We start from the raw sequence: 26,992 nt of genomic DNA on the forward strand, positions 1-26,992 counted from the left end.
GAAGTGCAATGAAGAGAATGAGTCTGATTGTTGCATGAGTGACAACCGGACTAAACGCCTCGTTGCAATTTATACTTTCTTGCAGGTGAAAGCCATTTGCGACTAATCGAGCCTTATACCGCTGTATGGAACCATCAGAATGTCGTTTGATCCGATATACCCATTTATTTGGAAGAACATTAATGGATGGAATAAATGGAACCAAGGACCATGTGCCAGTACACAAACGAGCATTAAACTCTTCTGCCATTGCCTATCGCCATTCGAGATATTTGTTAGCCTATGTAAAACAAGTAGGCTCAACCACAGCATTAAGGGCAACAAACCAAATGAGATGAAGTTTCGCTAATGCTGGAGACTCATGTAGAGTACAGGATTCGGATTTTGTACATGCAATATATGCGCTTATTATTTTCTTTTTGGAGATTTAAACAAACCCCTATTCTTAACCCTTATGCTTGGATGTCAAGCAACTACAGATCGATACATGTTGAGTCGAGTCGAGTCGATTTTATTTATTCTAGGAACAAAGTTGCTTCATGTTTCAAGTTTGTCAACTTTGCGTATATTGGCATCAATACGAATGCTTTGTGACAGAGAGTGCCTCTAAATAACATAGGAACATGCTAACTCTATCGTCACCGTTTTGCTTGCTCCACAATCATTTCAAAGCTGCATAGCAATTGGGTTTTCTCGTAAAAGAGCGAGAGGTGTCATGTGAATTAGTGTGAAGAAGAGAGAGAGATAAGTACTACAAAGAAGAAGGGGAGACAGAAGAGAAAGAACAAAAGAAAGATCCAGAGGTAAAATTGTAAATGAAAATTAATTAAAAATACAACCATGAAATAATGTGAAAAATGTGAGTTTACTGATAATTAATTCATGGGGTGTGTTATCCACACACCCTATTTTACTTCTCACACACTTCTTGATAATTTTTGTCCGTTGATCTTCTTCAATTCATCCGATCCGACGGTCGAAAATTAAAAAGGTGTGTGAGAAGTAAAATGGGATGTGTGGATATCACACTCCTTAATTAATAGGTAACTAATCCCTAAACCATTTTCACACATTTCTCTTGTCATTCAATTTGCTTCTGCTGAATTAAGAGTTACTTGTTCAGAAAACAAGTCTTTTAATTTTATATGGGATTTTTTTTTTATATTTTTTATTTTTTAAGAAAACCTCGACGGTACGAGGGATATTTTATTAATAACGAAACAAATAAGTTACATTTAGTCAGGGGAGAATATAAACTTTACCCCTTGTAATGCCAAGAAAAGGAGAAAAACAACATTGAGTAAGAAGGGGGGACATAAACCTTACCCCTCTAGAAACGAAAACAAAAATTATACAAAGGGGGGGGGGGGGGGGACATGAAACCTAACCCCTCTAAAGCCAAACCTGAAAGAAAATACAATGAAACAAGACGACGAAATTTGACAAAATCATACAACACAACCATACTGGCATATTCGTCACAGCAAGGAAAATGCCAACAAACTTACGCAAAGTACAAAACAAAGCTAAACATATTCAACAATTACATGATACATTTTAAGCACCATCCTATTCAGCAACTGTGAAAGAAGAACGCTCCATGGCATGTTTACCAGCAAAGAACCAAGCACAATCCAAAACCCCGTGAAGAATCCAACTCCTAAGCTCACGTAGAACCACCCATCTTCTAGTAAACGGTATCCACCTCCTCCGTCTTGCTTAACTGTTGGTGGCGGTATCACCCCATTCGTGCTGCAATTCTTGTTGAGTGGAGCTCCGCATAGTTCGTTGCCGACAAAGCTCGACTGATCAAGGCTTTGCAGTTGAGTGCTTTCCGGAATTCGTCCTGTCAAATTGTTGTAGGCCAAGTTCAAGTGACTCAAAAATGTCAAATGCGTCATGCTTGGAGGAATTTCACCATCAAGTTGGTTCATGGAAAAATCGAGAGATTCTAACCGTGCGATATTGCCAATCTTTGAAGGAATTCTTCCGGTGAAGCGATTATTCGATAAATTGAGTGACTGCAATGCGAAGAGGTCGGTAAGTTCTTCAGGGATCTCTCCATACATAAAGTTGCATGAAAGGTCAATGCCTTTTACGAATCGCAGAATGTTGGTATATTCCATTTCTCTCCCTTTCGTAACCAAGAATTCATTCTCTGGAACTTCACTCTCACCAAATGATTCTGATAAAATAGCCATGGCGCTCAAATTGTGGAAGCATCTCGGTATCATTCCTGAGAGTTTGTTATGTGCAAGGTCCAATATCTGGAGACTTTTCAAATAACAAACTTCATTAGGAATATCTCCTTCAAACTTATTTGAACGAAGGTTAAGAACATGCAAGCTTGAAAGGCTTTTCCCAATCCATATTGGTATGCTTCCGGAAAACCCATTTCCTCTAAGCTCAACAACTGACAACGAGGTACAGTTCTGCAGGGAATGTGGCAATTCTCCGTACAGGTGATTATTGCGCAAGTACAGTGTTTTCAGCTCTCGTAAGTATCCCATGGACATTGGGACATTCCCAGTTAGGTGGTTGTTTTCTAAATGCAGGATGCTCAAGGCTTGCCAACTCAACCAACAATCGGGTATTTTTCCAGTGAGAAAATTGTTCCCGAGATGAAGAAAATGAAGTAGCTTTGTTTCATCCGGCCTATCACAGAAGAAGTGGAAAACAGATCCAGAAAATGATGAATTGGAAAGATCTAGCCAAAATAATGAGGTGGGAACAATAGGCAATGCACCAGTGAAATGGTTAGAACTAAGATCAACTATTGAACCAGGAGCAGCAACTATATTTTGAATCTGCCCATACAACTGATTGTGAGAGAGATTCAAATGCCATACTTGGGAAGTTAAGTTCCAAAACCAAGTTGGAATAGTACTTGAAATTTGTGTACTAGACAAGCTTAGTTCTTTTAATTGCGTTTGTGTCCGCAACCACATCGGCCATTCAGGCCCCAAATGCCAGGAATCCAGCTGCAAATTTTCAAGTTGAAAAGGAGGAACCCAATCTCCACTAGTTTTCAGAGTTAATGAGTTTCCTATTGCAATGAAATTCTTCAACTTTGTAAGGTTGCTAAAAGAAACTTCCGACACTGCACCTTCTAACGAATTATAAGATATATCCAATTCCGTTAGCATTTTGAGTTGACCAATAACTTCCGTGAAAGTTCCATTAAACTGATTTCCATATATGTCCAATTTTTCCAAGCTTGACAGATTTCCTAATGACATTGGAATGGGACCTGATATATTAGCATAACCCAACGACAATGACTTTATTCCATCTGGACCACATCTAGACAAACTTTCAAAGATTTCGGATGGTCTTTGAACCGTGAAATGGTTCTCTGACAGATCAAGAACTTTCAACTTACAAAGATGCCCCAAAGAATTTGGTATTTTCCCTTCCAACCGATTACCATCCAAGCAAAGATTGACAAGGGATGTCATGTTTCCAATGGAACTCGATATTTCACCACGTAATTCATTGTAAGAAAGAAGTAAGGAATCGAGATTGTTCAAGCTATACAACCATTCAGGTATGGTAGAATTGAAGTTGTTCCACCCAAGATTAAGGACTTTAAGACTAATAGAATTGGGAATCGGATCAAGACTACTAGAATTGGATGACAAATCAATTTCCCTCAAAGATGTGATATTCTGTGAAATGCTAGGAATTGGACCTTGGAAACCACAATAATTGAGATGAAGAGAAACTAGATTTTTAAGACTGAAAACCCACCTCGGCATCAAAGAATTAAAATAGTTTTCAGAAAGATCAAGGACGACCAGGGAAGTAAAATTTGCGGAGGGTAGATGGGGAATTTGATCAAGTGCACAACCAGACATATCTAACTCTGCCAAAGAAGGAAGCATGTTTGTAACTTGCAACCAATCAGATGCTTTGCTAAGATCTACATGGCTCAAGCCCAAGTGTTTTAGCAGAGAAAGACCAGAAATCCACCGAAGGTTATCAACCTTCAGACCATAACTCCAACTACTGAGATTGAGATAGCGTAGACTGGAGAGATTTCCCAGTTTAAGAGGAATTACTCCATCAAATGATGAGGATGCAAGATTAAGGTGTGTTAAACTTGTCATAGAACCAAAGAAACTGGGAATTCGTGTTGTACTGAAATCATTGTTACTCAAGTCCAAGTAGTTGAGATGCTTTAAACTGAGCAAAGAAGGATTTATCTTACCACCGAAGGAAGACTCAAAAAAAGAAGCTTTGGAATTATTAAGGTGCAGCTCGTGGATGTGGCCCGTCATGTGATCACAGACAACTCCTGACCAACTGCAACAGTCTGAATCTTCTTCTGCAACCCACGATGCAAGCCGATTGGCAGGGTCCTTGAGATCTTGCTTGAACATCAGAAGTGCTTGTCTTTCGCTTTCTTTGCAAAGTGGAGGCCAACCGGGATTTCCATTGCATAAACCAATACTGAAAGTAATGGTTGCAATGGCTAGAAACCTGATTAGCAGTGTAACAACTCTCATGGTTCTCTCCATAAAGTTCAAGTGTATGAAGCAGGTGATGTGTATGAGCAATGAAGGATCCAGAGTAGTGCTACCTATATATACTAGGGAGCCTCACCTTTTCTAAACCATCCTCTACGGCATGAGACCGCATTTTCAAATCGGTGCACATCAATGAGAGTAGCAGTCGTCGGACGGACTCTTGGAATCTTGGACAAAAGTTTCATAGATGATAAGATGGATTAAAATAAGCGGCTATTTAGGACTAGCTAGTCCACATCTATAGAGACACAAGTTAATTTAAGACCCCACTTGGAATTGGGAATCGTCGCTCCTTCAAATACATTGTATTAATATACATGAAAAATTAATTTTTTTGATGGATGTGATATTTTTACTGGGATATAATACGCCCACCTAAGCTGGGAGTCAAACAGGTAAATGTGCAAGTGAAAGTAAAAAGGGTAAATTACAATTTACTTCTTTAAATTTTGGTACAATTCTAACGAAACTTTTTTCATCCCATGCTCTATCATTTATATAGTGACATGTGATGTACCATCCTATGTTCCGGTCACATTGAAAAATCTCTCCAATTGTAACCTCGTACAACATTTCTATAACATTTCAATTTCATACATTTGGTTATAACTAGCAAAAATTGCCCATGCGATGCTGCGGGTTTTAAAAGCATCTAAATGATATTGTTGCTTGTATACACACAAAAGATCAGACTTCTAATTACATGCCAAAAAGATTAGACCAACAAAGTTCTTGTGGCTTTGGATCAACAATAGGACCACCATACAAAAGATTATGAAACATTGTTCGATTTACATGCAATTTTTCTATTTACCTTCAGAAAATTAGAATGATAATATTCAAAGATCATATGCCAGCTTGAAATTGAAAGACTAAACTCTGAATTCAAAACTATTTACATGTGGAATAATTTGAAATGCCTCGAAACATTATCATGATCGAATTGTATATGAAAGACCATCCTTCACTATTCATGGCAAGGCACACCAGATACAACTCATAAAACTCCAACAGACGAGCAAAAACGACTCAGTTTGTGTAGCGTAAAACCATAAACAAATTCCATACCATTTCACGGCCAATCCAGATACATCACCAGCAACATCATCAGGTTGTCAACTTTATCTCCAGATCAGATTCAACTTTAATTTTTTTTATGGATGTGATATTTTTACTGGGATATAATACGCCCACCTAAGCTGTGCGTCAAATACGTAAATGTGCAAGTGAAAGTAAAAAGGGTAAATTACAATTTACTTCTTTAAATTTTGGTACAATTCTAACGAAACTTTTTTCATCCCATGCTCTATCATTTATATAATGACATGTGATGTACCATCCTATGTTCCGGTCACATTGAAAAATCTCTCCAATTGTAACCTCGTACAACATTTCTATAACATTTCAATTTCATACATTTGGTTATAACTAGCAAAAATTGCCCATGCGATGCTGCGGGTTTTAAAAGCATCTAAATGATATTGTTGCTTGTATACACACAAAAGATCAGACTTCTAATTACATGCCAAAAAGATTAGACCAACAAAGTTCTTGTGGCTTTGGATCAACAATAGGACCACCATACAAAAGATTATGAAACATTGTTCGATTTACATGCAATTTTTCTATTTACCTTCAGAAAATTAGAATGATAATATTCAAAGATCATATGCCAGCTTGAAATTGAAAGACTAAACTCTGAATTCAAAACTATTTACATGTGGAATAATTTGAAATGCCTCGAAACATTATCATGATCGAATTGTTTATGAAAGACCATCCTTCACTATTCATGGCAAGGCACACCAGATACAACTCATAAAACTCCAACAGATAAGAGCAAAAACGACTCAGTTTGCGTAGCGTAAAACATAAACAAATTCCATACCATTTCACGGCCAATCCAGATACATCACCAACAACATCATCAAGTTGCCGTGTAATAATACTTGTCAACTTTATCTCCAGATCAGATTCAACTTTAAAACTATCTTTCTTTAATTTGTTCAGAGGATTAAATTAATGTTTGATAATGTTAGGAAGTTGAGAGGATTAAATTTTATGTGGAAAATTTGGCCAAAAACTCTGATGTATTCCATACGATGGTGAATGCATGAAAAGTCATGCAGAATAATTAAAGCTTTGATTTTTCTTGCTCAAAGATGATAAGAAGGGTTGAACTGTACATACGGCCATTTAAGTAGATAATGTTAGGAAGTTGAGAGGATTAAATTTTATGTGGAAAATTTGGCCAAAAACTCTGATGTATTCCATACGATGGTGAATGCATGAAAAGTCATGCAGAATAATTAAAGCTTTGATTTTTCTTGCTCAAAGATGACAAGAAGGATTGAACTGTACATACGGCCATTTAAGTAGATAGTCCATCTGTAGGGACAGAACTTTAAGACCAGTCATATTCACAACCCCACCAGGAACTGGGAACAGTCCTTCATACAAGTCGTCACTATATAATGAAGTACAAGAGTATTTCGTTAAAACTCTCTAAATTTTATGTGGAAAATTTGGCCAAAAACTCTGATATATTCCACACGATGGTGAATGCATGAAAAGTCATGCAGAATAATTAAAGCTTTGATTTTTCTTGCTCAAAGATGACAAGAAGGGTTGAACTGTACATACGGCCATTTAAGTAGATAGTCCATCTGTAGGGACAGAACTTTAAGACCAGTCATATTCACAACCCCACCAGGAACTGGGAACAGTCCTTCATACAAGTCGTAGCTAAGACCGAGTACCAGGAGTATTTCGTTAAAACTCTCTAAATTTTATGTGGAAAATTTGGCCAAAAACTCTGATGTATTCACACAATGGTGAATGCATGAAAACTCATGCAGAATAATTAATGCTTTCATTTTTCTTACTCAAAGATGATAAGAACGGTTGAACTATACATACTGCCATTTAAGAAGCTAGTCCATCTGTAGTCCATCTGTAGAGTCATATTCACAACCCCACCAGGAACTGGGAACAGTCCTTCGTACAAGTCGTCGCTAAGACTAAAGACCCTTCGTAGCTAGCTAGGATGCAACCACAATATGCCCGTGCATTCTGAGACAACCACAATTAGCCACAGAATGATTGTCAGACCAGCAATAAGGATGCAAGCTATTTCAAGAAATGGACCTTCTCGAGTAAACAGAATGAATGTGAATCAACCTACAATATGCAAGCTATTTCAAGAAATGGAGCTTCAACATACTATATGTAGACAGAACCAGAACCAAGTCCAGACTCACTCGTAATAGGTCTCCTCATCCACAACAATATCCCAGCTTTCCCCTGTCGTGCTTTTTCCATATTTGTGCACCTTACTGCAAAGAGAGAGCAAGTTAACTTGTCAAAGAAAAACCAGAACAATAGATGCCAATGCAGTTCAGCAAGTTTATTTCCTTTCATACCCATTTCCAAAGTGCTCTTCTCCCCATGTCCTTGACCAACCTAGACATGAGAGAACAAAAACAGAGTTGCATCAGATTAAATTATTGAAAGAAAAAGGTTCACTTCTGTTGTAACGAATCGACATTAGAATCAAGCAACCAAGTTATGAAATACGAATTTAAAATGTAACTATTTACCGTGTCTGAAATGAATCTGTGAAATCAAATAGTTAAACCCTAAACAGCACCCCGGCAAATAGCATAAGAAAATTCAAATTAACCCTAAAGAAATTGGGAGAGAAGAATATGAAAAGGGAATACCTTTCGGCCCTTTGAGTTATTGGAAAAAAACCCAACAGAGCAACAGATAAACAAAAATACAGGAGGAAAGAAAATAAATTTTCAACTTGTAAGATTCATACTCGAACAGATTGGCGGTCAAAAGCATTTCAAAACTCAGAGCCATCAAGCTTTTTGATCTGCTTGGAAATTATTTATGGAGTTTGAGATTCTTATAGATGCTTCAGACACATCGACATATTGAAAAAGCAATATTCAACAACCTAGTACCCATGCTCCATAGAAGGTTACAGAAAATATGAATGTCTGGACTCTGGAGTGATAAAGTAAAAGGACTTACCGCGTACTTCATATCTTCTAAGTTTGTGTAGTCTACAATCCCTGTTGTTCCTACAAAAAAGGCATAGGACAAAAGCTAAGTCAATCGAAATGCTGACGTCTCATGAGCTAGGTCTTAGGATTAAACTATTGAACTAACACTGTATGAAATAGCAGTGTATATCCCAAAAACAGTCTGAAATCTGGTTGATAATCGAAGAGTTCGAAGGGATTTACCTTTGGATTCTTCGGCTTTCAGATGGAGTTTGCTTATGTGTGGGAGAGAGAGGTGGAGCGGCTAGGGTTTGAGTATGGAAGAGATGAAAAATGGAGAGAGCACCTGTTTTGGCTGAAGCAACGGCTCACACAATCTGGACAAAAATGCAAATGTCTTAAAAGGGGAAATTATAAAAAGAAACCTTAGCAACTGAATTCAAAGAAACATTCTGACATTGTAAATAACAGTTCACAGAAAAAAAAAAAAAAAAAAAAAAAAACCCTAAACTAATTACACTCGGATTACAATGTTATCATTTAACAATAGGAATTCCCATACCTTAGCAGAAGATCCTGCATCTGCAAAGGATCCTTTAAAACCTTTTTTCTTGAACAACCCCGCACTGCAACACTTCCAGGCAAGGTAAACCAACAGCACCCTCATGCTGAGCTCTCCTGTGCATATAGACCCCTTGTAAGTAATCTTAATCAGTCAGTTATCATGAATATACAACTTATATTAATTTTCTACGATATCCAACACACAGATATAACAGAAGGGGAAACTTTTACTTAAGCAGCACAAAATGATATCGTTTGCATTTCATTCCAAAACCCATCACTCTGATGTCTTTGCCTGCACAGTTTTTGCTCCAACATAGCCTGCCATGACGATAGCACTATCAATAATTAAGACATAAAGAAAAGGCTATCCTAGCTAGGTATTATTGTTGGAGTAAACCAACAGCACCATAAGTAGCAGACCAAAGTTTTTTTTAGAGTTGATGTCTTAACATGTTTAAGTAGCGAAAAGATTACAACACACTGGATGTGTTAACAGATCCATAAGCTGATGACTCCCTCTCTGGTTTACCGGATCATTCTTAATGTATTCAACAACGCAGCAGCAATTAAAAGTCCTTGGAAAATGACAAGCTACCATAAAGACATGACGAAAACTATATCTCACCTTACCCCCTTGTTGGCATAGACAGCATATCCGTCCTTGTTGTTCGGGGTGAATCATAATCCTGAACTCCATTATCATCATCGTCGAGAATGTCTTTGGCTTTTCTAGCAAGAACACCCCAAAACCCATGTTTGGATTCATTAACATTCTTCAATGACGTATACTCGAATCAGATACCGGAATCAGATACAACAAAACACACAAGTCACGAATGAAACAGCACAAAACACACAACCCAAAAATTAAATGAAGAATTCTTTATAACATGCATGTTGATAAACCACGAAAAATTCCACTTCATTATACATTCCTATTGTTTTCTCTGTCCAAATATGAAATTGCCATCATCTTTTTTGAAAGCACAAACCAAAATCACTTCTCAAAGAGATCATACACAGAAGAGAGAGGAAGCTTACCCAAAGCCAATTTCATGTTGTTTATTCCTTCTTCTTCTTCTTTTGGACCCAACAATCTGTGGGTTTGATTGCAGCATAGTGATTTAGTTTAAAATTTCAACATTGATTATATATATATATATATATATATCTAGATAATCCTAAACACTTCAATTAAATCTCAAATTGCAAAGAACACTTCAATCTGACTAAAACTACACAAAGGAAAAAACAAAGACAGGAAAATGTTCAAACCAATCTAGAAGCCAAAATGATCCCCCAACATCAGTAAATTAACAATAAAAATCTAAACCCATATAAATTCACAGGAAAATCAAAACGCGCGAAAAAAATTTTGGATCACAAATTGTCAGGTACAAAAGGATAAATTACAAATCCAAAAGAAAAAAAAATCACAAACAAACTAAAACTTCAAATCAGTGAAGACCGTACCTTGAAAAGGGGTCGCCGCTCTTGCCAACATCGGTGCTATCGCCGTCTCGACCCTCAACATGCTTCTGGCCGTACTCGATGACCTTGGTTGTGGAATTCTCCAGCAATTCTGGCAGAATTGGTTGTGCCAGTTTGCTCGCCGCAAGGTTTTTTGCTGTGAATGAAGGCAAAATTTATAAGGTCAGAGAGAAACATGATAGCCACGGAAAAGAGTGCAAAAGAGTGGTGCAAAAAGACTGGCCGACAGTGTTTCAGGACCGGCAAAAAATACACCCAAGAGAAGCAAGTATAGTTATTAAGATTTAAACATGAAAGCATTAATCTCGAGGAAAAATTCATCATCAATATCAACTTAGTGCTGAATCATAAAGAATTAAGAATCAAATGAAAGAGCCACACCTAAATCACATTCCAAGAACAGAAGGTTATATGAACGTACACAAACCAATTACAGAACTCACACTAATTGAACACAAATTTCAGCAAATACCCAGAATAAATAGCAATAACTTAACCATAACCCAGACCCAAATCACAAAAAGCGGCAAAGATAACCTCAATCCCACTTAAATCCAAACAACCAGATGACCCAATCTCTCAAATATCACCAACTAATGATTAAGGCAGCTACAAAACAGAAAACAAAAATGTGAGTTCTAATTGAATTCATTTACATATACCCTACACCATTAAGACTTAGTAATAAATTTATATTCCTGTATTCCATAAAGAAAAGAAACTCGTCATGTAGAACAATTATAGGTACATAATGATTTGATAAGATAACACTTAAACTGTGCAAGACCTTGCTATTGCACCAGCATGGTAGCAAAGCGTAAATTATTTTAATCAGGTACATACCAATTGGTTGTGAATTTTCTGACTGCAGGTTGTTGAAATACCAGCCACAACAATCTTAACATCAACCTCGTCCTGCAAGGAAATGAAGTTAAACGTAAAACAGATCATTCTGGGAACACATGTAACCTAAAAAATGTTATGCATTAAACTTGTGCTTCCAAGCATATATTCAATATGACTTGTCCTGGATTTTCTTCTTATATTAAAGAAACCATGATTATTGTTGCGTATACCTTAAGCTCTGATAGTAGCATAGATACAGCCCGATAAGCAGGGTCTTCTGTGCTTTGCACGATAAACGTAAACTCTAAGAGACCACCATAGAGAGAAGTGACCTGTTTTCGTTAATTAAACAAAATAGTTCAGACCATATTGGAAGAAAACCTAGGATACAAATTCAACCTATTAAATCAGTTAGCAGAAGGATTTTGAACACTTCACCAGATAAGACATCCCTACAGTGCAAACACAGAAATTTAGATATGTCCATCAAAAGAAAATATAGTTCAACTATGTTAATCTAACATCACAAAGATATTGAGTTTCCAAGTCTCAGAGCCAATAGAGTGTAATTTGAACTTCTTATGAAGCAAAACCTAATTTTTCAACTCGAAAATAATACAAAAACATGATTGGCTTTGACCACTCTCATTCCAAATGTTCTAGCGTAGCCCCTGACTCAAGGGCTCACCAAATGGGTTTTTGATTTCTGTATGAAATTATAAGCCTAAGTAATGTTTGATTACATATTGAATCATCAAGAGCAGGATTCATATGTCCCCTTCCTTGCACAGAACCTAAATATGATTGACATGTTCTCAGCACGATTCACTAACAAATGCATAATGTGATCTATGAAATGCCGACAAGCAATACTTCGAATCGAAGAATTTCGCAATCCCAGAAGCCGAATTCAAATGCCGGCAAGCAATTGATCCCAGAAGCGGCCCCAAATAACAAATTGAAACCCAACAAAAAGAAAATTTTCAAGTGAATTTCTCGGCAACCAAACGGACCCGGATCTGAACGAAACATAAAATGGCGAAAAAAAAATCTAAATTTTAAGGGAAAAATAACAAACCTGGATCTGAACGAAAACTGCTAGCGTGCTGCAGAACGCTCTCTCCCTCCCCCTCTATCTCTCCTCCTCTCTGTAAGCCGCATGCCTTCCCCTCACCAAATCCCACACTGAGCGGTCGATCCCACCGAATACAATCCTAACTTGTCCCAAACCCAAACTGACAGCAATGCCCACCCAACTTTTGCCCCCAACCGTGCAATGTTAAACCCTAAACGGGCATTCCCGTTATTCGAACCAATGGCAGCTTCGTAAAAAAGCTGAAATATGCAAACCTACTGGTTTGGTACTAAGCTCATTTTATAAAAAGTGGGTATAAAAAAAATTGAGTTAAAAAATGTGTTTGATAAAAATAGCTTATTTTCACAGTTTTAGATATAAAAAAAAAAAAAACTGAAAACATGAAGTAGTAAAAATGAGTTTATTCTATCAGCACAGCAGAAACAGTTTTTTTTCCAAAACACATCAATACCAAACCAAAGGCCAACAGTGGCATGATCGTAGTTAAACTGAAATTCAGACCCAAACACATTACTTTAGTCTAAAGAAGGCTTTTCAATTGCACTGTACAAATGAATAGTTTTTGGATCCCAATTTCACACTATTTACGGACATGCCATTGCTCCAAGGATTTTGCCTGGGTTTTTTTTTTTTTTTTCTTTTTTTTTTTTCAGGGTTAGTTGTATGGGCTTTTGCGGGTTTGGGCTGTCACTGGGTTGGTGGGTTTTGTTTGTGGTTGGGTTTTTCGGATAGAAAGCCGACACGGGCAGGCCTAGCCATGAGTATCCAAGATTAAGGTGTGTTAAACTTGTCATAGAACCAAAGAAACTGGGAATTCATGTTGTACTGAAATTATTTTGACTCAAGTCCAAGTAGTTGAGATGCTTTAAACTGAGCAAAGAAGGATTTATCTTACCACCGAAGGAAGACTCCAAATAAGGTTCGGAATTATTAAGGTGCAGCTCATGGATGTGGCCGGTCATGTGATCACAGACAACTCCTGTCCAACTGCAACAGTCTGAATCTTCTTCTGCAACCCATGATGCAAGCCGATTGGCAGGGTCCTCGAGATCTTGCTTGAACATCAGAAGTGCATGTCTTTCGCTTTCTTTGCAAAGCGGAGGCCGACCGGGAATTCCATTGCATAAACCAATACTGAAAGTAATGGTTGCAATGGCTAGAAACCTGATTAGTAGTAAAACAACTCTCATGGTTCTCTCCATAAAGTTCAAGTGTATGAAGCAGGTGATGTGTATGAGCAATGAAGGATCCAGAGTAGTGCTACCTATATATACTAGGGAGCCTCACCTTTTCTAAACCATCCTCTACGGCATGAGACCGCATTTTCAATCAGAGTAGTGCTACCTATATATAGTAGGGAGCCTCACCTTTTCTAAACCATCCTCTACGGCATGAGACCGCATTTTCAAATCGGTGCACATCAATGAGAGTAGCAGTCGTCGGACGGACTCTTGGAATCTTGGACAAAAGTTTCATAGATGAGAAGATGGATTAAACTAAGCGGCTATTTAGGACTTGCTAGTCCACAGCTATAGAGACACAAGTTAATTTAAGACCCTGACCCCACTTGGAATTGGGAATCATCGCTCCTTCAAATACATTGTATTAATATAGATGAAAAATTAATTTTTTTGATGGATGTGATATTTTTACTGGGATATAATACGCCCACCTAAGTTGGGCGTCAAACAGGTAAATGTGCAAGTGAAAGTTAAAACGGTAAATTACAATTTACTTCTTTAAATTTTGGTACAATTGTAACGAAAAAGTTTTCATCCCATGTTCTATCATTTATATAGTGACACGTGATGTATCATCTCATGTTCCGATCACATTCAAAAATCTCTCCAATTGTAACCTCGTACAACATTTCTATAACATTTCAATTTCATACATTTGGTTATAACTAGCAACAATTGCCCACGTGATGTTGCGGGTTTCAAAAGCATTTAAACGATACTGTTGCTTGTATACACACAAAAGATCAGACTTCTATTTACATGCAAAAAAGACTAGACCAACAAAGTTCCTGTGGCTTTGGATCAACAATCGTACCACCATACAAAAGATTATGAAATTAGAATGATAATACTCAAGGATCATATGCCAGCTTGAAATTGAAAGACTAAACTCTGAATTCAAAACTATTTACATGTGGAATAATTTGAAATGCCTCAAAACATTATCATCATCCAATTGTATATGAAAGACCATCCAGCTACTGCTAAGAAGTACACAGTCAATGATCCTTCACTATTCATGGCAAGGCACACCAGATACAACCCATAAAACTCCAATCCACATACATCACCAGCAACATCATCCAGTTGCCGTATAATAATACTTGTCAACTTTATCTTTGTTTAATTTGTTCAGCATATCAGAAGTAGCCATATATCTCAACGGCAGTCATTGAATGTTTGATAATGTTAGGAAGTTGAGAGGATTAAATTTTATGTGGAAAATTTGGCCAAGAACTCTGATGTATTCCATACGATGGTGAATGCATGAAAAGTCACGCAGAACTTTAGGACCAGTCATATTCACAACCCCACCAGGAACTGGGAACAGTCCTTCATACAAGTCGTAGCTATAATGAAGTACAAGAGTATTTCGGTAAAACTCTCTAAATTTTAAGTGGAAAATTTGGCCAAAAACTCTGATATATTCCACACGATGGTGAATGCATGAAAAGTCACGCAGAATAATTAAAGCTTTGATTTTTCTTGCTCAAAGATGATAAGAAGGGTTGAACTGTACATACGGCCATTTAAGTAGCTAGTCCATCTGTAGGGACAGAACTTTAAGACCAGTCATATTGACAACCCCCAGGAACTGGGAACAGTCCTTCATACAAGTCGTAGCTAAGACCGAGTACCAGGAGTATTTCGTTAAAATTCTCTAAATTTTATGTGGAAATTTTGGCCAAAAACTCTGATGTATTCACACGATGGTGAATGCATGAAAAGTCATGCAGAATAATTAAAGCTTTGATTTTCCTTACTCAAAGATGATAAGAAGGGTTGAACTATACATACTGCCATTTAAGATGGTAAATGGATGTAATATCATTTATTATGTTTTTAGACACAAATCAGAAGACTATATTTCTAGTTTCATTTCACCTGTAATTTATAACCTGCCCCCTTCCAGTTTAAACTTTAAAGGATGCTTTTCTTTAATCCTGGTTCTTGACAATCAGTGAAGAGTAATAACACACACAGACATTAAAGTTGAAACTTTTTTCCAAGCAGATGCTACACCTACAAAAATATATTAAGCTTAAAGACCTTAACATCCAGCTTTGGATTCACATAATAAGTTCAATGGTTGTAAACAGAACAGAATACTGACTTGCGAACAAGGCAATTCAAAGCTTGAAAATTTGTATGTTATGCATGAGCTGACTAATATTTTTTTGTGCACTTTATTCATGCCTGTTGTGGATAATAGCTTGAAAATTTGTATGTATTGCATGAGATGACTAATACTTTGTAATGCACCTTTCTACGCAAATTATTCATGCCTGTTGTGGATAATAGTTCCAAAACCCGTAACGAAGCGCGGACAATTTTTCTAGTTCTAACTAACTTCCAAATATACTAACTGCCTCACTTCAGCGCCACCTTTTTGACCATACTACCCTTTTTATCCGTCAATACTGGTCAATACAAACTACAAGGAGTTCACAACTAGATTTTCTTTAATTACCCTTTAATAAATTAATTAATTAAGTCGTTAGCAAATTAAAACTCTGAGTAAATTAGAGTCATTGGTGGACTGGCCAGGGTTGTGCAGGTGGTTGAGTTCATGGTGAAATTTTTAGTTGTGACGGGAATACGGATGGTACACCACGTGTTTTTATGTAAGTGGTGAAAATTTTTATTTTTTAAGTTATTAACTTTTTAATACACATATCCCATCATTTATATAAAAACACATATTATACCACTCCGTGTAACAATCACACTGAAAATTTATTCAATTAGTCTATCATCTTATTCGAAAGTATTTTATTTAATCGCTAATTGGTCCTTTTGCGTCTTGGGATATATATACTGGATGAATTTTGGTTTTGGGATTCGAACTCGAGAGAAGTGTTGTTTTAGTTTTCTGAGAAAGAAAACTGGAGAAGTAGAAAGACGAAGAGTGCCACCCGTGAAGCTGAAGAGTCAAGAAGAGGAGGAATACCCTCGACAAATTTTTAGTTGCGACGGGAACACAAGTGGTACATCATGTGTTTTTATGTAAGTGGTGAGAAATTTTATATTTTAAGTTATTGACTTTTTAACATATATATTCTATCATTTATATAACGACACGTGGTGTACCACTCCGTGTGACAATCACATTGAAAAATCTCTCGAATACCCTCATAGGCAACACGCGTATATCAAAATGAAAGTATACAAACCAAGCAGGAGCAAAATTGGCAGCATACTCAATGAACTGAAAATCCCAACATTTTCAAAAGCTTTTCACTTTTCATCGAAGTGGCAGAGAAAGGTCAAAATTTTAAAAAATAGAATCAAAAGGGAAAATAGAAAATCCCAACATTCAAACTCCCAAAAAAATTAAAAATGGACAAGTAAATGAGAAGAACATACATAACAAGGTTGGTTGCGTGGTCTTGTACAAAAGCATCTTCGGATCTAGAGTGCAAGGCTGTGAAAAGCTCTGACTTTCAACGTCATCAAACACACCTAAATCACAGTATACAAACTATTTGCGCTAACCTATACTTCATGATCATGATCATAGTTGAAATATACGCAATTTGACCGACATAGCTCAGTGTCTAGTGTCTACTACACCGTTGTTTCAAGGTAGTTTTATACTTGTGCAGCTGCATTTGCTCGTTTTAATCTTCCTTGAAAATAAATGTGGCAAGAACAATTTTAAAATTATTCTTAACAGCAAATTATAATTAAAGGGTCAATAGTCGTATTATCATAACATTGCTACATTCTACAATTGCATTTGTAACACGCGTACTGGCCATCACTTTTCAAAAGCAATTGTTACTTGAAGTTATTAGATATGACTCGAGTGTTGTTAATTATACAGGTCGAACCTGGACAGATGGTCCTTGTTCACGCTGCCGGTGGAGTTGGATCCCATTTATGCCTGTCAACTAATGCCAGTGGTGCCACTGTCATAGGAACCGTATCAACTCAAGAGAAGCCAGCTCAAGCCAAGGAGGATGGATGCCGCCATGTCATAATCTATAAGGAAGAGGACTTTGTCGCTCGTGTGAAAGAAATAACTTTCGACAATGGCGTTGATGTTGTCTATGATGGCGTAGGGAAGGATACGTTTGAGGTATAAGTTTTACTTTTCTTATAATCTCCATAAGTGTGTCATGATTTACTCAAATGTTGCTGCATATATATGCTTGACCAACTCCAAAATCGATGCAAGTGACTTCTAACTCATTTGGTTAAGGGCATTCGACATTATCTGATACATAATATTTATTTTGGACTACGAATTCTTACCAATAGATATCGTTTTCAAGGATCGCTGGCAATGTTGAAGACTCGTGGGCACATGTTGAGTTTTGGGTAGTCATCAGGCGAGCTAGATCCGGTTCCCTTACAAGTGAATTCAACGCGCCATTTCTAATAATTCGCTTGATTAAGATTCCAATACTCTATTGAAAGAATTTAAGCTGGGTTTGTAAAGACTGATTGCATAAGCTCAACTTAATTGATGATGAGTGATGTTTTGACTTCATTATATAGAGACTACAAGGAAAGTCTGTTACAGTATAAACATATAACGGATTACAAGTGAATTCAAATTACAAATATAAACTGATAGAGTCTAAGAAGAGAAAAGAATGTGTTGGTTCTCTATCTGGTGAAGAGTCCTTGAGTTATCCAAATTGTGACTTCGAGATAGGAATGCATATATTGGCAGACCTGATTGACGGTGAAAACAATATCATGTCTCGTGAAAAGAAGACATTGGAGAGCACCGACTATACTTCAAAAATTAGTGCCATCTGACAAAGGTTCTCCGTCATATATACTCAACTTACGACCAGTTGCAGCGGGAGTGGTGATAGGATTTTCAACATTGATTATATATATATATATGTAGATAATCCTAAACACTTCAATTAAATCTCAAATTGCAAAGAACACTTCAATCTGACTAAAACTACACAAAGGAAAAAACAAAGACAGGAAAATGTTCAAACCAATCTAGAAGCCAAAATGATCCCCCAACATCAGTAAATTAACAATAAAAATCTAAACCCATATAAATTCACAGGAAAATCAAAATGCGCGAAAAAAATTTTGGATCACAAATTGTCAGGTACAAAAGGATAAATTACAAATCCAAAAGAAAATAAAATCACAAACAAACTAAAACTTCAAATCAGTGAAGACCGTACCTTGAAAAGGGGTCGCTGCTCTTGCCAACATCGGTGCTATCGCCGTCTCGACCCTCAACATGCTTCTGGCCGTACTCGATGACCTTGGTTGTGGAATTCTCCAGCAATTCTGGTAGAATTGGTTGTCCCAGTTTGCTCGCCGCAAGGTTTTTTGCTGTGAATGAAGGCAAAATTTATAAGGTCAGAGAGAAACATGATAGCCACGAAAAAGAGTGCAAAAGAGTGGTGCAAAAAGACTGGCCGACAGTGTTTCAGGACCGGCAAAAAATACACCCAAGAGAAGCAAGTATAGTTATTAAGATTTAAACATGAAAGCATTAATCTCGAGGAAAAATTCATCATCAATATCAACTTAGTGCTGAATCATAAAGAATTAAGAATCAAATGAAAGAGCCACACCTAAATCACATTCCAAGAACAGAAGGTTATATGAACGAACACAAACCAATTACAGAACTCACACTAATTGAACACAAATTTCAGCAAATACCCAGAATAAATAGCAATAACTTAACCATAACCCAGACCCAAATCACAAAAAGCGGCAAAGATAACCTCAATCCCACTTAAATCCAAACAACCAGATGACCCAATCTCTCAAATATCACCAACTAATGATTAAGGCAGCTACAAAACAGAAAACAAAAATGTGAGTTCTAATTGAATTCATTTACATATACCCTACACCATTAAGACTTAGTAATAAATTTATATTCCTGTATTCCATAAAGAAAAGAAACTCATCATGTAGAACAATTATAGGTACATAATGATTTGATAAGATAACACTTAAACTGAGCAAGACCTTGCTATTGCACCAGCATGGTAGCAAAGCGTAAATTATTTTAATCAGGTACATACCAATTGGTTGTGAATTTTCTGACTGCAGGTTGTTGAAATACCAGCCACAACAATCTTAACATCAACCTCGTCCTGCAAGGAAATGAAGTTAAACGTAAAACAGATCATTCTGGGAACACATGTAACCTAAAAAATGTTATGCATTAAACTTGTGCTTCCAAGCATATATTCAATATGACTTGTCCTGGATTTTCTTCTTATATTAAAGAAACCATGATTATTGTTGCGTATACCTTAAGCTCTGATAGTAGCATAGATACAGCCCAATAAGCAGGGTCTTCTGTGCTTTGCACGATAAACGTAAACTCTAAGGGACCACCATAGAGAGAAGTGACCTGTTTTCGTTAATTAAACAAAATAGTTCAGACCATATTGGAAGAAAACCTAGGATACAAATTCAACCTATTAAATCAGTTAGCAGAAGGATTTTGAACACTTCACCAGATAAGACATCCCTACAGTGCAAATACAGAAATTTAGATATGTCCATCAAAAGAAAATATAGTTTAACTATGTTAATCTAACATCACAAAGATATTGAGTTTCCAAGTCTCAGAGCCAATAGAGTGTAATTTGAACTTCTTATGAAGCAAAACCTAATTTTTCAACTCGAAAATAATACAAAAACATGATTGGCTTTGACCACTCTCATTCCAAATGTTCTAGCGCAGCCCCCTGACTCAAGGGCTCACCAAATGGGTTTTCGATTTCTGTATGAAATTATAAGCCTAAGTAATGTTTGATTACATATTGAATCATCAAGAGCAGGATTCATATGTCCCCTTCCTTGCACAGAACCTAAATATGATTGACATGTTCTCAGCACGATTCACTAACAAATGCATAATGTGATCTATGAAATGCCGACAAGCAATACTTCGAATCGAAGAATTTCGCAATCCCAGAAGCCGAATTCAAATGCCGGCAAGCAATTGATCCCAGAAGCGGCCCCAAATAACAAATTGAAACCCAACAAAAAGAAAATTTTCAAGTGAATTTCTCGGCAACCAAACGGACCCGGATCTGAACGAAACATAAAATGCCGAAAAAAAATCTAAATTTTAAGGGAAAAATAACAAACCTGGATCTGAACGAAAACTGCTAGCGTGCTGCAGAACGCTCTCTCCCTCCCCCTCTATCTCTCCTCCTCTCTGTAAGCCGCATGCCTTCCCCTCACCAAATCCCACACTGAGCGGTCGATCCCACCGAATACAATCCTAACTTGTCCCAAACCCAAACTGACAACAATGCCCACCCAACTTTTGCCCCCAACCGTGCAATGTTAACCCTAAACGGGCATTCCCGTTATTCGAACCAATGGGAGCTTCGTAAAAAAGCTGAAATATGCAAACCTACTGGTTTGGTACTAAGCTCATTTTATAAAAAGTGGGTATAAAAAAAATTGAATTCAAAAATGTGTTTGATAAATATTTAAAAATAGCTTATTTTCACAGTTTTAGATATAAGAAAAAAAAAAACTGAAAACATGAAGTAGCAAAAATGAGTTTATTTTATCAGCACAGCAGAAACAGTTTTTTTTCCAAAACACATCAATACCAAACCAAAGGCCGACAGTGGCATGATCGTAATTAAACTGAAATTCATACCCAAACACATTACTTTAGTCTAAAGAAGGCTTTTCAATTGCACTGTACAAATGAATAGTTTTTGGATCCCAATTTCACACTATTTACGGACATGCCATTGCTCCAAGGATTTTGCCTGGGTTTTTTTTTTTTTTTCAGGGTTAGTTGTATGGGCTTTTGCGGGTTTGGGCTGTTACTGGGTTGGTGGGTTTTGTTTGTGGTTGGGTTTTTCGGATGGAAGGCCGACACGGGCAGGCCTAGCCTGCAACGATACCAGCGAGAAGAGAGGAGGGGGTGTCGTGTGATGCGAGAGAGAAGAGAGAGAGGAGGAGTCGTCCGATGGCAGAGAGGAGGACTCCCGGAAGGAAAAATTTGAGGAGAGAGGAATGGGTAAGATGAGCAAAGCAATAGGTAGGCCTGCCCGGAATTTGGGTTTTGTTTTTTCTTGGTGAGATCTGCTTTAGAGAAGCGGTGAGGCATGAAGGGACGCCTAAACCGAGGGTTGGTTTCAGAGATTTGGTTCCAGCTGGAAGCTATCTCTGTAAGCATTGATGAGGATTTCTCCCAGCTGGCAGCTTCAATTCCTTTCAAAGCTAAGTGTCCCTTTTGAACTGAATTTTCCCTTATTTCATTGTTTCTGGTTTGAACCTGCTTAGAAACCTGTTTTTTTTCTTGCTTTGTTTTCTGTCTGGTTCTAGTTCGGTTATTCAACTTTTAGTTGGGAGTGCAAGATTTGTTTTTAAATTATTAAATTGGGACAGAAAAACATATATTTTGTGCTGCTTTCTTCACTGTCTGATAATACCACTTCCTCTTCATTTCTCTTTTTCTTCCTGTTGTGTTGGTCTTTCAGTGTTATAGCTTCTCTGCAGAAATCAAAGTGTATGCAATTTGCTCCTTTTTGTTCATTACCCTATTATTTGTTGTTGTGCTGACCCTATGAATCAAATAGTCAGTTTTTTTATCCCTCTAAAATACATTATGCATCTGGTTTTTGTTCATTCATATATGATGCAATGTGAATCATTTCCTGACAAATATGTTGAGATATGTTATTTTTTGTAGCAAATTATGGTTGCTGTTGTTAGAAATAGATTTAATGTTTCTGTTTGGTTTGATTATAGCTTATGTCTTTTAACAAGCATGCTTTTAAAGTTGCTGTCAAGTGTTTCTCATCGTAAACATGATCAACAACTTTGGCTTTCTTTGCGTTTTGCGTGATAAAAACAACAAATATATTGATCTTCAAAACCAGGGTTTAGGGTTGACTGTCATTCGATGTATAGAATTTCACCCCTTTTATTTGTTTTTTTAATATTTCAATCCTCTTTCAGAATACTAATCCAAATTTATTAACCAGGTGATTTTTCACTCAATCCCGAAGTTCGTATTTCTCAGATTGGTGTTGTGTGCAGATTACTGGTGGTCAGCTTGCTAAAGCATTGTATTTAGGTGAAGGTATTTGACCTCCTGATCAGTATTCAAACTTAACTTTTTGTCATATATTTTCAACAGATATTGTAGTTAATCAATTCGTCCCTGACGTGTTGAACTTAAGTGAAAATTTTAAATTCAAGTTTGAAAATCTTCTTTTTGGTGAAGCTATTTGTACAAGTAAAGAGACTAGGAATGGCAACAGACAGGGTAGGCTGGGTATTCGCATCCCGCCTCAGCCTCTAAATAGGGCACTGACAACTTTTCATTGTTTAACTTTTCCCTCCCTTAGATAGTTGCATATGTTTGTTAATCTGCTTCTTACACATGTTGGGTCCTAATGGTGTAGGTGGGTTGCCGGATGCATGTGCATATTACTCAAATAGACGAAGCTAAGAATGACTTGGTATTGAGTGAGAAGGAAGCTTGGGTCAGTTGGATTTCGACATTTAATTTATTCATGTTTTTTGTTGCTTGCTATGTTCTCTCATTGTTTGTTCTGAGATTCTGTGATCTTAATTCTCATAAGAACTGACATTGGTTTGCCATATAATGTTTCAGGAACTGTTATACCTTTAAGGATGGAACACTTTTAGAAGGAACTGTCAAGAAAATCTTTCCATATGAAGCCCAAGTGAGGATATGAGAATCTAACAGGAGGTATAATGACTTTCAAACTTCCGTGTGTAATTACCTCCATAAGTGTGGTTACAAGTTGAGCCTTTTCTTTGTTTTGTTTTTGGTTGAAGCTTTCCACGCCTTCTTTGTATTCTTTTTCCTGTTTGTTGACAAATAAGATCATGTTTATTTTTCTTCTAATTTTGAGTGTGTGTGTGTATATATATATACATATATATATTTCTCTCCACCTGCCAGTATCATTCTGGCAGTTTCCTCCTGTCTGATAACTCTGTTTTTATTTTTTTCCTGTTTGTGGTTTTTAGTCTTTGTCATTTAATTGGTGAAGCTTTGCTGGCATCTCTATTCCGGCAGTGTGTGATTAGTGCTAATGGAATTTCAGCATTGTTTCTGAGCTATTATTTTCGTCGTTGTTCTGTGAGTTAGTGCTAATGGATTTGCTGTGTTTGCGGTTATCAGAAACTTGGATCGTTGGATGGAGCACTTGGTCCTTTGGCTTTTGAGGTATATTTGTTTACGGTGGTTTCATGACTGTTGTTACTTTTTTTTTCTTGCTCACGTCGAGACTGGATTTGGCTATGTAATTGTGGCATCCTTTGACTATGTATGACCACGATAACAGTGGAATGTATAATTGCTATGTCTTTAAGTTGGTGTAATGTTAATGGTTTGCAAATGCTTCGGAGACCATCTATTGCCATCAATAAAATTGTCATCGATGAAATTGGGGAAGAAATTTCGAGAAATAATGTTAATGGTTTGTAGAATTATTATTAACAAGCTTTTGTTGCTCCCATTGTTTGTTAATTTTTATTAACAAGTTTTAAGGCACAGACCCATTAGTTATTGATGGTTATTGGCGCAAGGCCATTATTGTTTCACCGCTGGTGAGATTGTGTTGTTTCTTGAAGATTTTTTGGGTAAGGTTCATGCTGTGTGCATTTTTTTTTTTTTTTTTTGTATTTTTTGTGTTTCTTGCAATCATAAAGTGGGTTGAGCTTGGTTCATGGAAAAAAAAAAAAAACAACAAATTTATTGACTTTTGGACGTGTTTCACTTAAAAACAACAAGTTGTGATGTGTTTGTCGTTGTAAACATGATCGGGAACTTTGGCTTTCGATGGGTTTCGCATGATAAAAACGGAAAATATATTGAGCTTGAAAATAAGGGTTTAGGTTTCACTGTCTTTCCATGTATAGAATTTTACCCCTACTTTTGGTTTCTTTATGATTTCAATTATCTTTCAGTAACCTAATCCCTAAACTTATTAAATTCATTGACCAGGTGATTTTGGATTCAATCCCGAAGTTCCTATTTCTCGGATTGGTGTTGTGTGCTCCTTTCTGGTGGTCAGATTGGTAAATCATTGCATTTTACTAAAAGTATTTGACCTGCCTATGCGCCTTTCGTCTCTAAAATGTTTGAATATAGTCGTCTTGGGAGTCTTAGTGTGATCGTTCTTCTATTTCTTAGATTCAAACTATTTTTAATTTCTCATTTAATTGGTGTAGCTTTGCTCATTTAACTAGAATTTAATCAGATTTGGTCCTCAAATTTCTCTGAATTGCTAAAGGATTTATTTTCTTTGGAATTTTCAAAAACTCGGGTCGTGGGAGGAAGAAGCTGGTTCATAACTGTTTAGAGTCCAGTGGATTGGTATCCATATCTTATAAATATGTTGGTCAAGACATATGTTAGCTTTCATTTTGTTTTTTCATTTTCGTTTCTTATATCTTGCTTTTGCTTTTGATGCATAGTTTGAAAGCTTTTGGATCATAATATGAATTCCGGTGTGTGTGAGTGTGTGCAGTGTTTGTGCATTTCAAATTCTCAAGCGTGATGATATTGCCTAAACATGTAGATTTTACACTGCTTTTGTGCCATGCAGTACCGACATTCTATGTGGCCTCTTAGCTAATGATACAATCACATTATATGAACTTTAATTAGTTTTCATGTCACAGTTTCAATTTCTTTGCTTTGTTTGGAAATTTGTGGGTTTATCTTCGGAGCACTTGATTTAGCTTATAGTTTAACTATTGAGGATTCTTAATGCATTTTGGTTTTACCTGGATTCCATTTCTGTGATTGCCACCCTTAGTCGATGGTATTATCTTTACAATGGATTTAAATTGGGGATTTGGAGAATCTAATAACAAAACTGAATTATATGTTCCATGCTTTTCGTTTTCATTTTGGGTTAAAAAGTTGGAGCTTTGGATCAGGATTTTTCTTTATTGAACTATAATTTTGTGCTTAGGAGACTATCTGAAACTGCTTAAATTTGTTTGCATAGGAACTTTGTTTTTTCTTTTCGATGTAATCTGTTTTGTTAAAGGTGATGATAAAAATTTATCAATATTGTTAGTTTGGAGTTAGGTGGAAAGTGGAAGGGAGTAAATTGTGATCGTTTATCCAGCATTTGATAAAATTGGGCAAATAATGTTAATGGTTTGTAGATGCTTAGGAGATTGTCTGGGGCTGCTTAAATTTTATATATTCAATTGCATAGAGTCGACCTGACATACACAACCATGGTCAGATTGCCACCCTTAGTTCATGGTTTGTAGATGCTTAGGGGATTGAGAGGTCATGCTAAGGAGAGTATATTACTTGCCACTGAGGAATATACTTCATATAATAGCAATGTGATGATGTGTGGCATGCTTTAACTAAGGGATATTTTTGTGTAGTAAGAAAGCCATATAGAGTCACATTTTTGTTTTTGTTTCTTTTTTTTTTTTTGGATTTGGTAACTGAAATTTTATGTGTGAACTACATGTTTCTTCAGGAAACAGAACTTTTTTGGAAACCATCTATTTCTAATCAAAGACATTCAGTTTCTTCCTGCTCATTGTACAATGTGTTTATATGCCAGCTCACTTGAATGTATATAAAAAAAAATTGCTTATCTTATCAATCTCATTCACTCATGTATCCCTCTGTTTGTTCATAATTGTGTTGAATTTATTCAACTTAAATGTGTTTCATTCATCCGATTAAACCTGAAACAACAAGTTCCCGCAGCAACGTGCGGGCATATTTTCTCGTAGGCCACTCTGAAAAGTAGTGGTGTGGTCTTAAATAGAATAAAATTCGGATTCAAACACTGTTCATTTAAACAGTGCCAATTTCAAATCTTACTTTAGACTAAAGTAATTTATAAAGAACTAGCCTCTCCATACGCACGTTAAGCATTTTTGCATCACGGACGCTACACGTCCCTAAAGGTGTATTATGATAGTTTTTCTTCCATTGTAATTGTCAAGATATATTTTAAATGTATTATGTAAAGATAAACTTTTTCTTTACCATGCACGTTCTAAAAAGTTGTCATGTTTTTCATTTTCACTTTGCGTAAAGTAATTATTTAAATGTTATTCATGCAATTGTCAAACAACATGAGATTTTAAATGCAAGTTCTTATCTAATGTCCATGAACAATAGCAAGTAGCATCCACTTTCCAACACTTATAAACATAATTAAAATTTACAAAAATATTAATAGGTCGAATTCCTGGATTAGA

General features: G+C 36.6%; 3 protein-coding genes and 1 long non-coding RNA gene across 25 annotated transcripts in view; 1 reads left to right on the forward strand and 3 right to left on the reverse strand.

Moving 5' to 3' along the window:
* Positions 1–1,281: 1,281 nt before the first annotated feature.
* Positions 1,282–26,992, reverse strand: part of LOC137720194 (receptor-like protein EIX1) — a 38,765-nt gene continuing 13,054 nt past the window's right edge. For 8 of the 17 annotated variants that reach the window (XM_068459220.1, XM_068459223.1, XM_068459213.1 and 5 more), the window contains 2 exons: positions 7,952–7,991; positions 1,282–7,864 (listed from right to left, as the gene is read on the reverse strand). In XM_068459220.1, the coding sequence (XP_068315321.1) occupies positions 1,527–4,520 (2,994 nt within the window). In that variant the 5' untranslated portion in view covers positions 4,521–7,864; positions 7,952–7,991 and the 3' untranslated portion in view covers positions 1,282–1,526. The other 9 variants (XM_068459226.1, XM_068459224.1, XM_068459225.1 and 6 more) reach the window with 9 other exon arrangements.
* Positions 9,388–13,967, reverse strand: LOC137720196 (uncharacterized). Of its 4 annotated transcripts, none has more exons than XM_068459233.1 (8): positions 12,525–13,892; positions 11,885–11,898; positions 11,677–11,778; positions 11,444–11,515; positions 10,583–10,736; positions 10,151–10,206; positions 9,735–9,833; positions 9,388–9,427 (listed from the first exon to the last, which is right to left on the reverse strand). In XM_068459233.1, exons 2-6 carry the CDS (start codon positions 11,894–11,896, stop codon positions 10,172–10,174), a joined length of 375 nt encoding a protein of 124 aa, XP_068315334.1. In that variant the 5' UTR covers positions 11,897–11,898; positions 12,525–13,892; the 3' UTR covers positions 9,388–9,427; positions 9,735–9,833; positions 10,151–10,171. The 4 variants fall into 4 exon arrangements, with proteins under 4 accessions (XP_068315334.1, XP_068315332.1, XP_068315333.1 ...); XM_068459231.1 differs by having other exon boundaries at positions 9,393–9,427; positions 9,735–9,838; positions 12,525–13,888; XM_068459232.1 differs by having other exon boundaries at positions 9,402–9,427; positions 9,740–9,838; positions 12,525–13,889.
* LOC137721511 (uncharacterized) lies at positions 18,180–21,050 on the reverse strand. Of its 3 annotated transcripts, XM_068460606.1 has the most exons (6): positions 20,888–21,050; positions 20,248–20,261; positions 20,040–20,141; positions 19,807–19,878; positions 18,946–19,099; positions 18,180–18,466 (listed from the first exon to the last, which is right to left on the reverse strand). In XM_068460606.1, exons 2-6 carry the CDS (start codon positions 20,257–20,259, stop codon positions 18,369–18,371), a joined length of 438 nt encoding a protein of 145 aa, XP_068316707.1. In that variant the 5' UTR covers positions 20,260–20,261; positions 20,888–21,050; the 3' UTR covers positions 18,180–18,368. The 3 variants fall into 3 exon arrangements, 2 of the variants coding, with proteins under 2 accessions (XP_068316707.1, XP_068316708.1); XM_068460607.1 differs by lacking the exon at positions 20,248–20,261; XR_011066650.1 differs by lacking the exons at positions 18,180–18,466; positions 20,248–20,261 and adding an exon at positions 19,501–19,572 and having other exon boundaries at positions 19,073–19,099.
* LOC137721356 (uncharacterized) lies at positions 21,743–25,146 on the forward strand. Its single transcript, XR_011066632.1, has 4 exons — positions 21,743–22,850; positions 23,176–23,256; positions 23,388–23,486; positions 23,925–25,146. It is a non-coding gene; the product is annotated as an uncharacterized lncRNA (long non-coding RNA).

The sequence above is a fragment of the Pyrus communis genome, chromosome 16, assembly GCF_963583255.1.
Source record: "Pyrus communis chromosome 16, drPyrComm1.1, whole genome shotgun sequence".
Lineage (NCBI taxonomy): Eukaryota > Viridiplantae > Streptophyta > Magnoliopsida > Rosales > Rosaceae > Pyrus > Pyrus communis.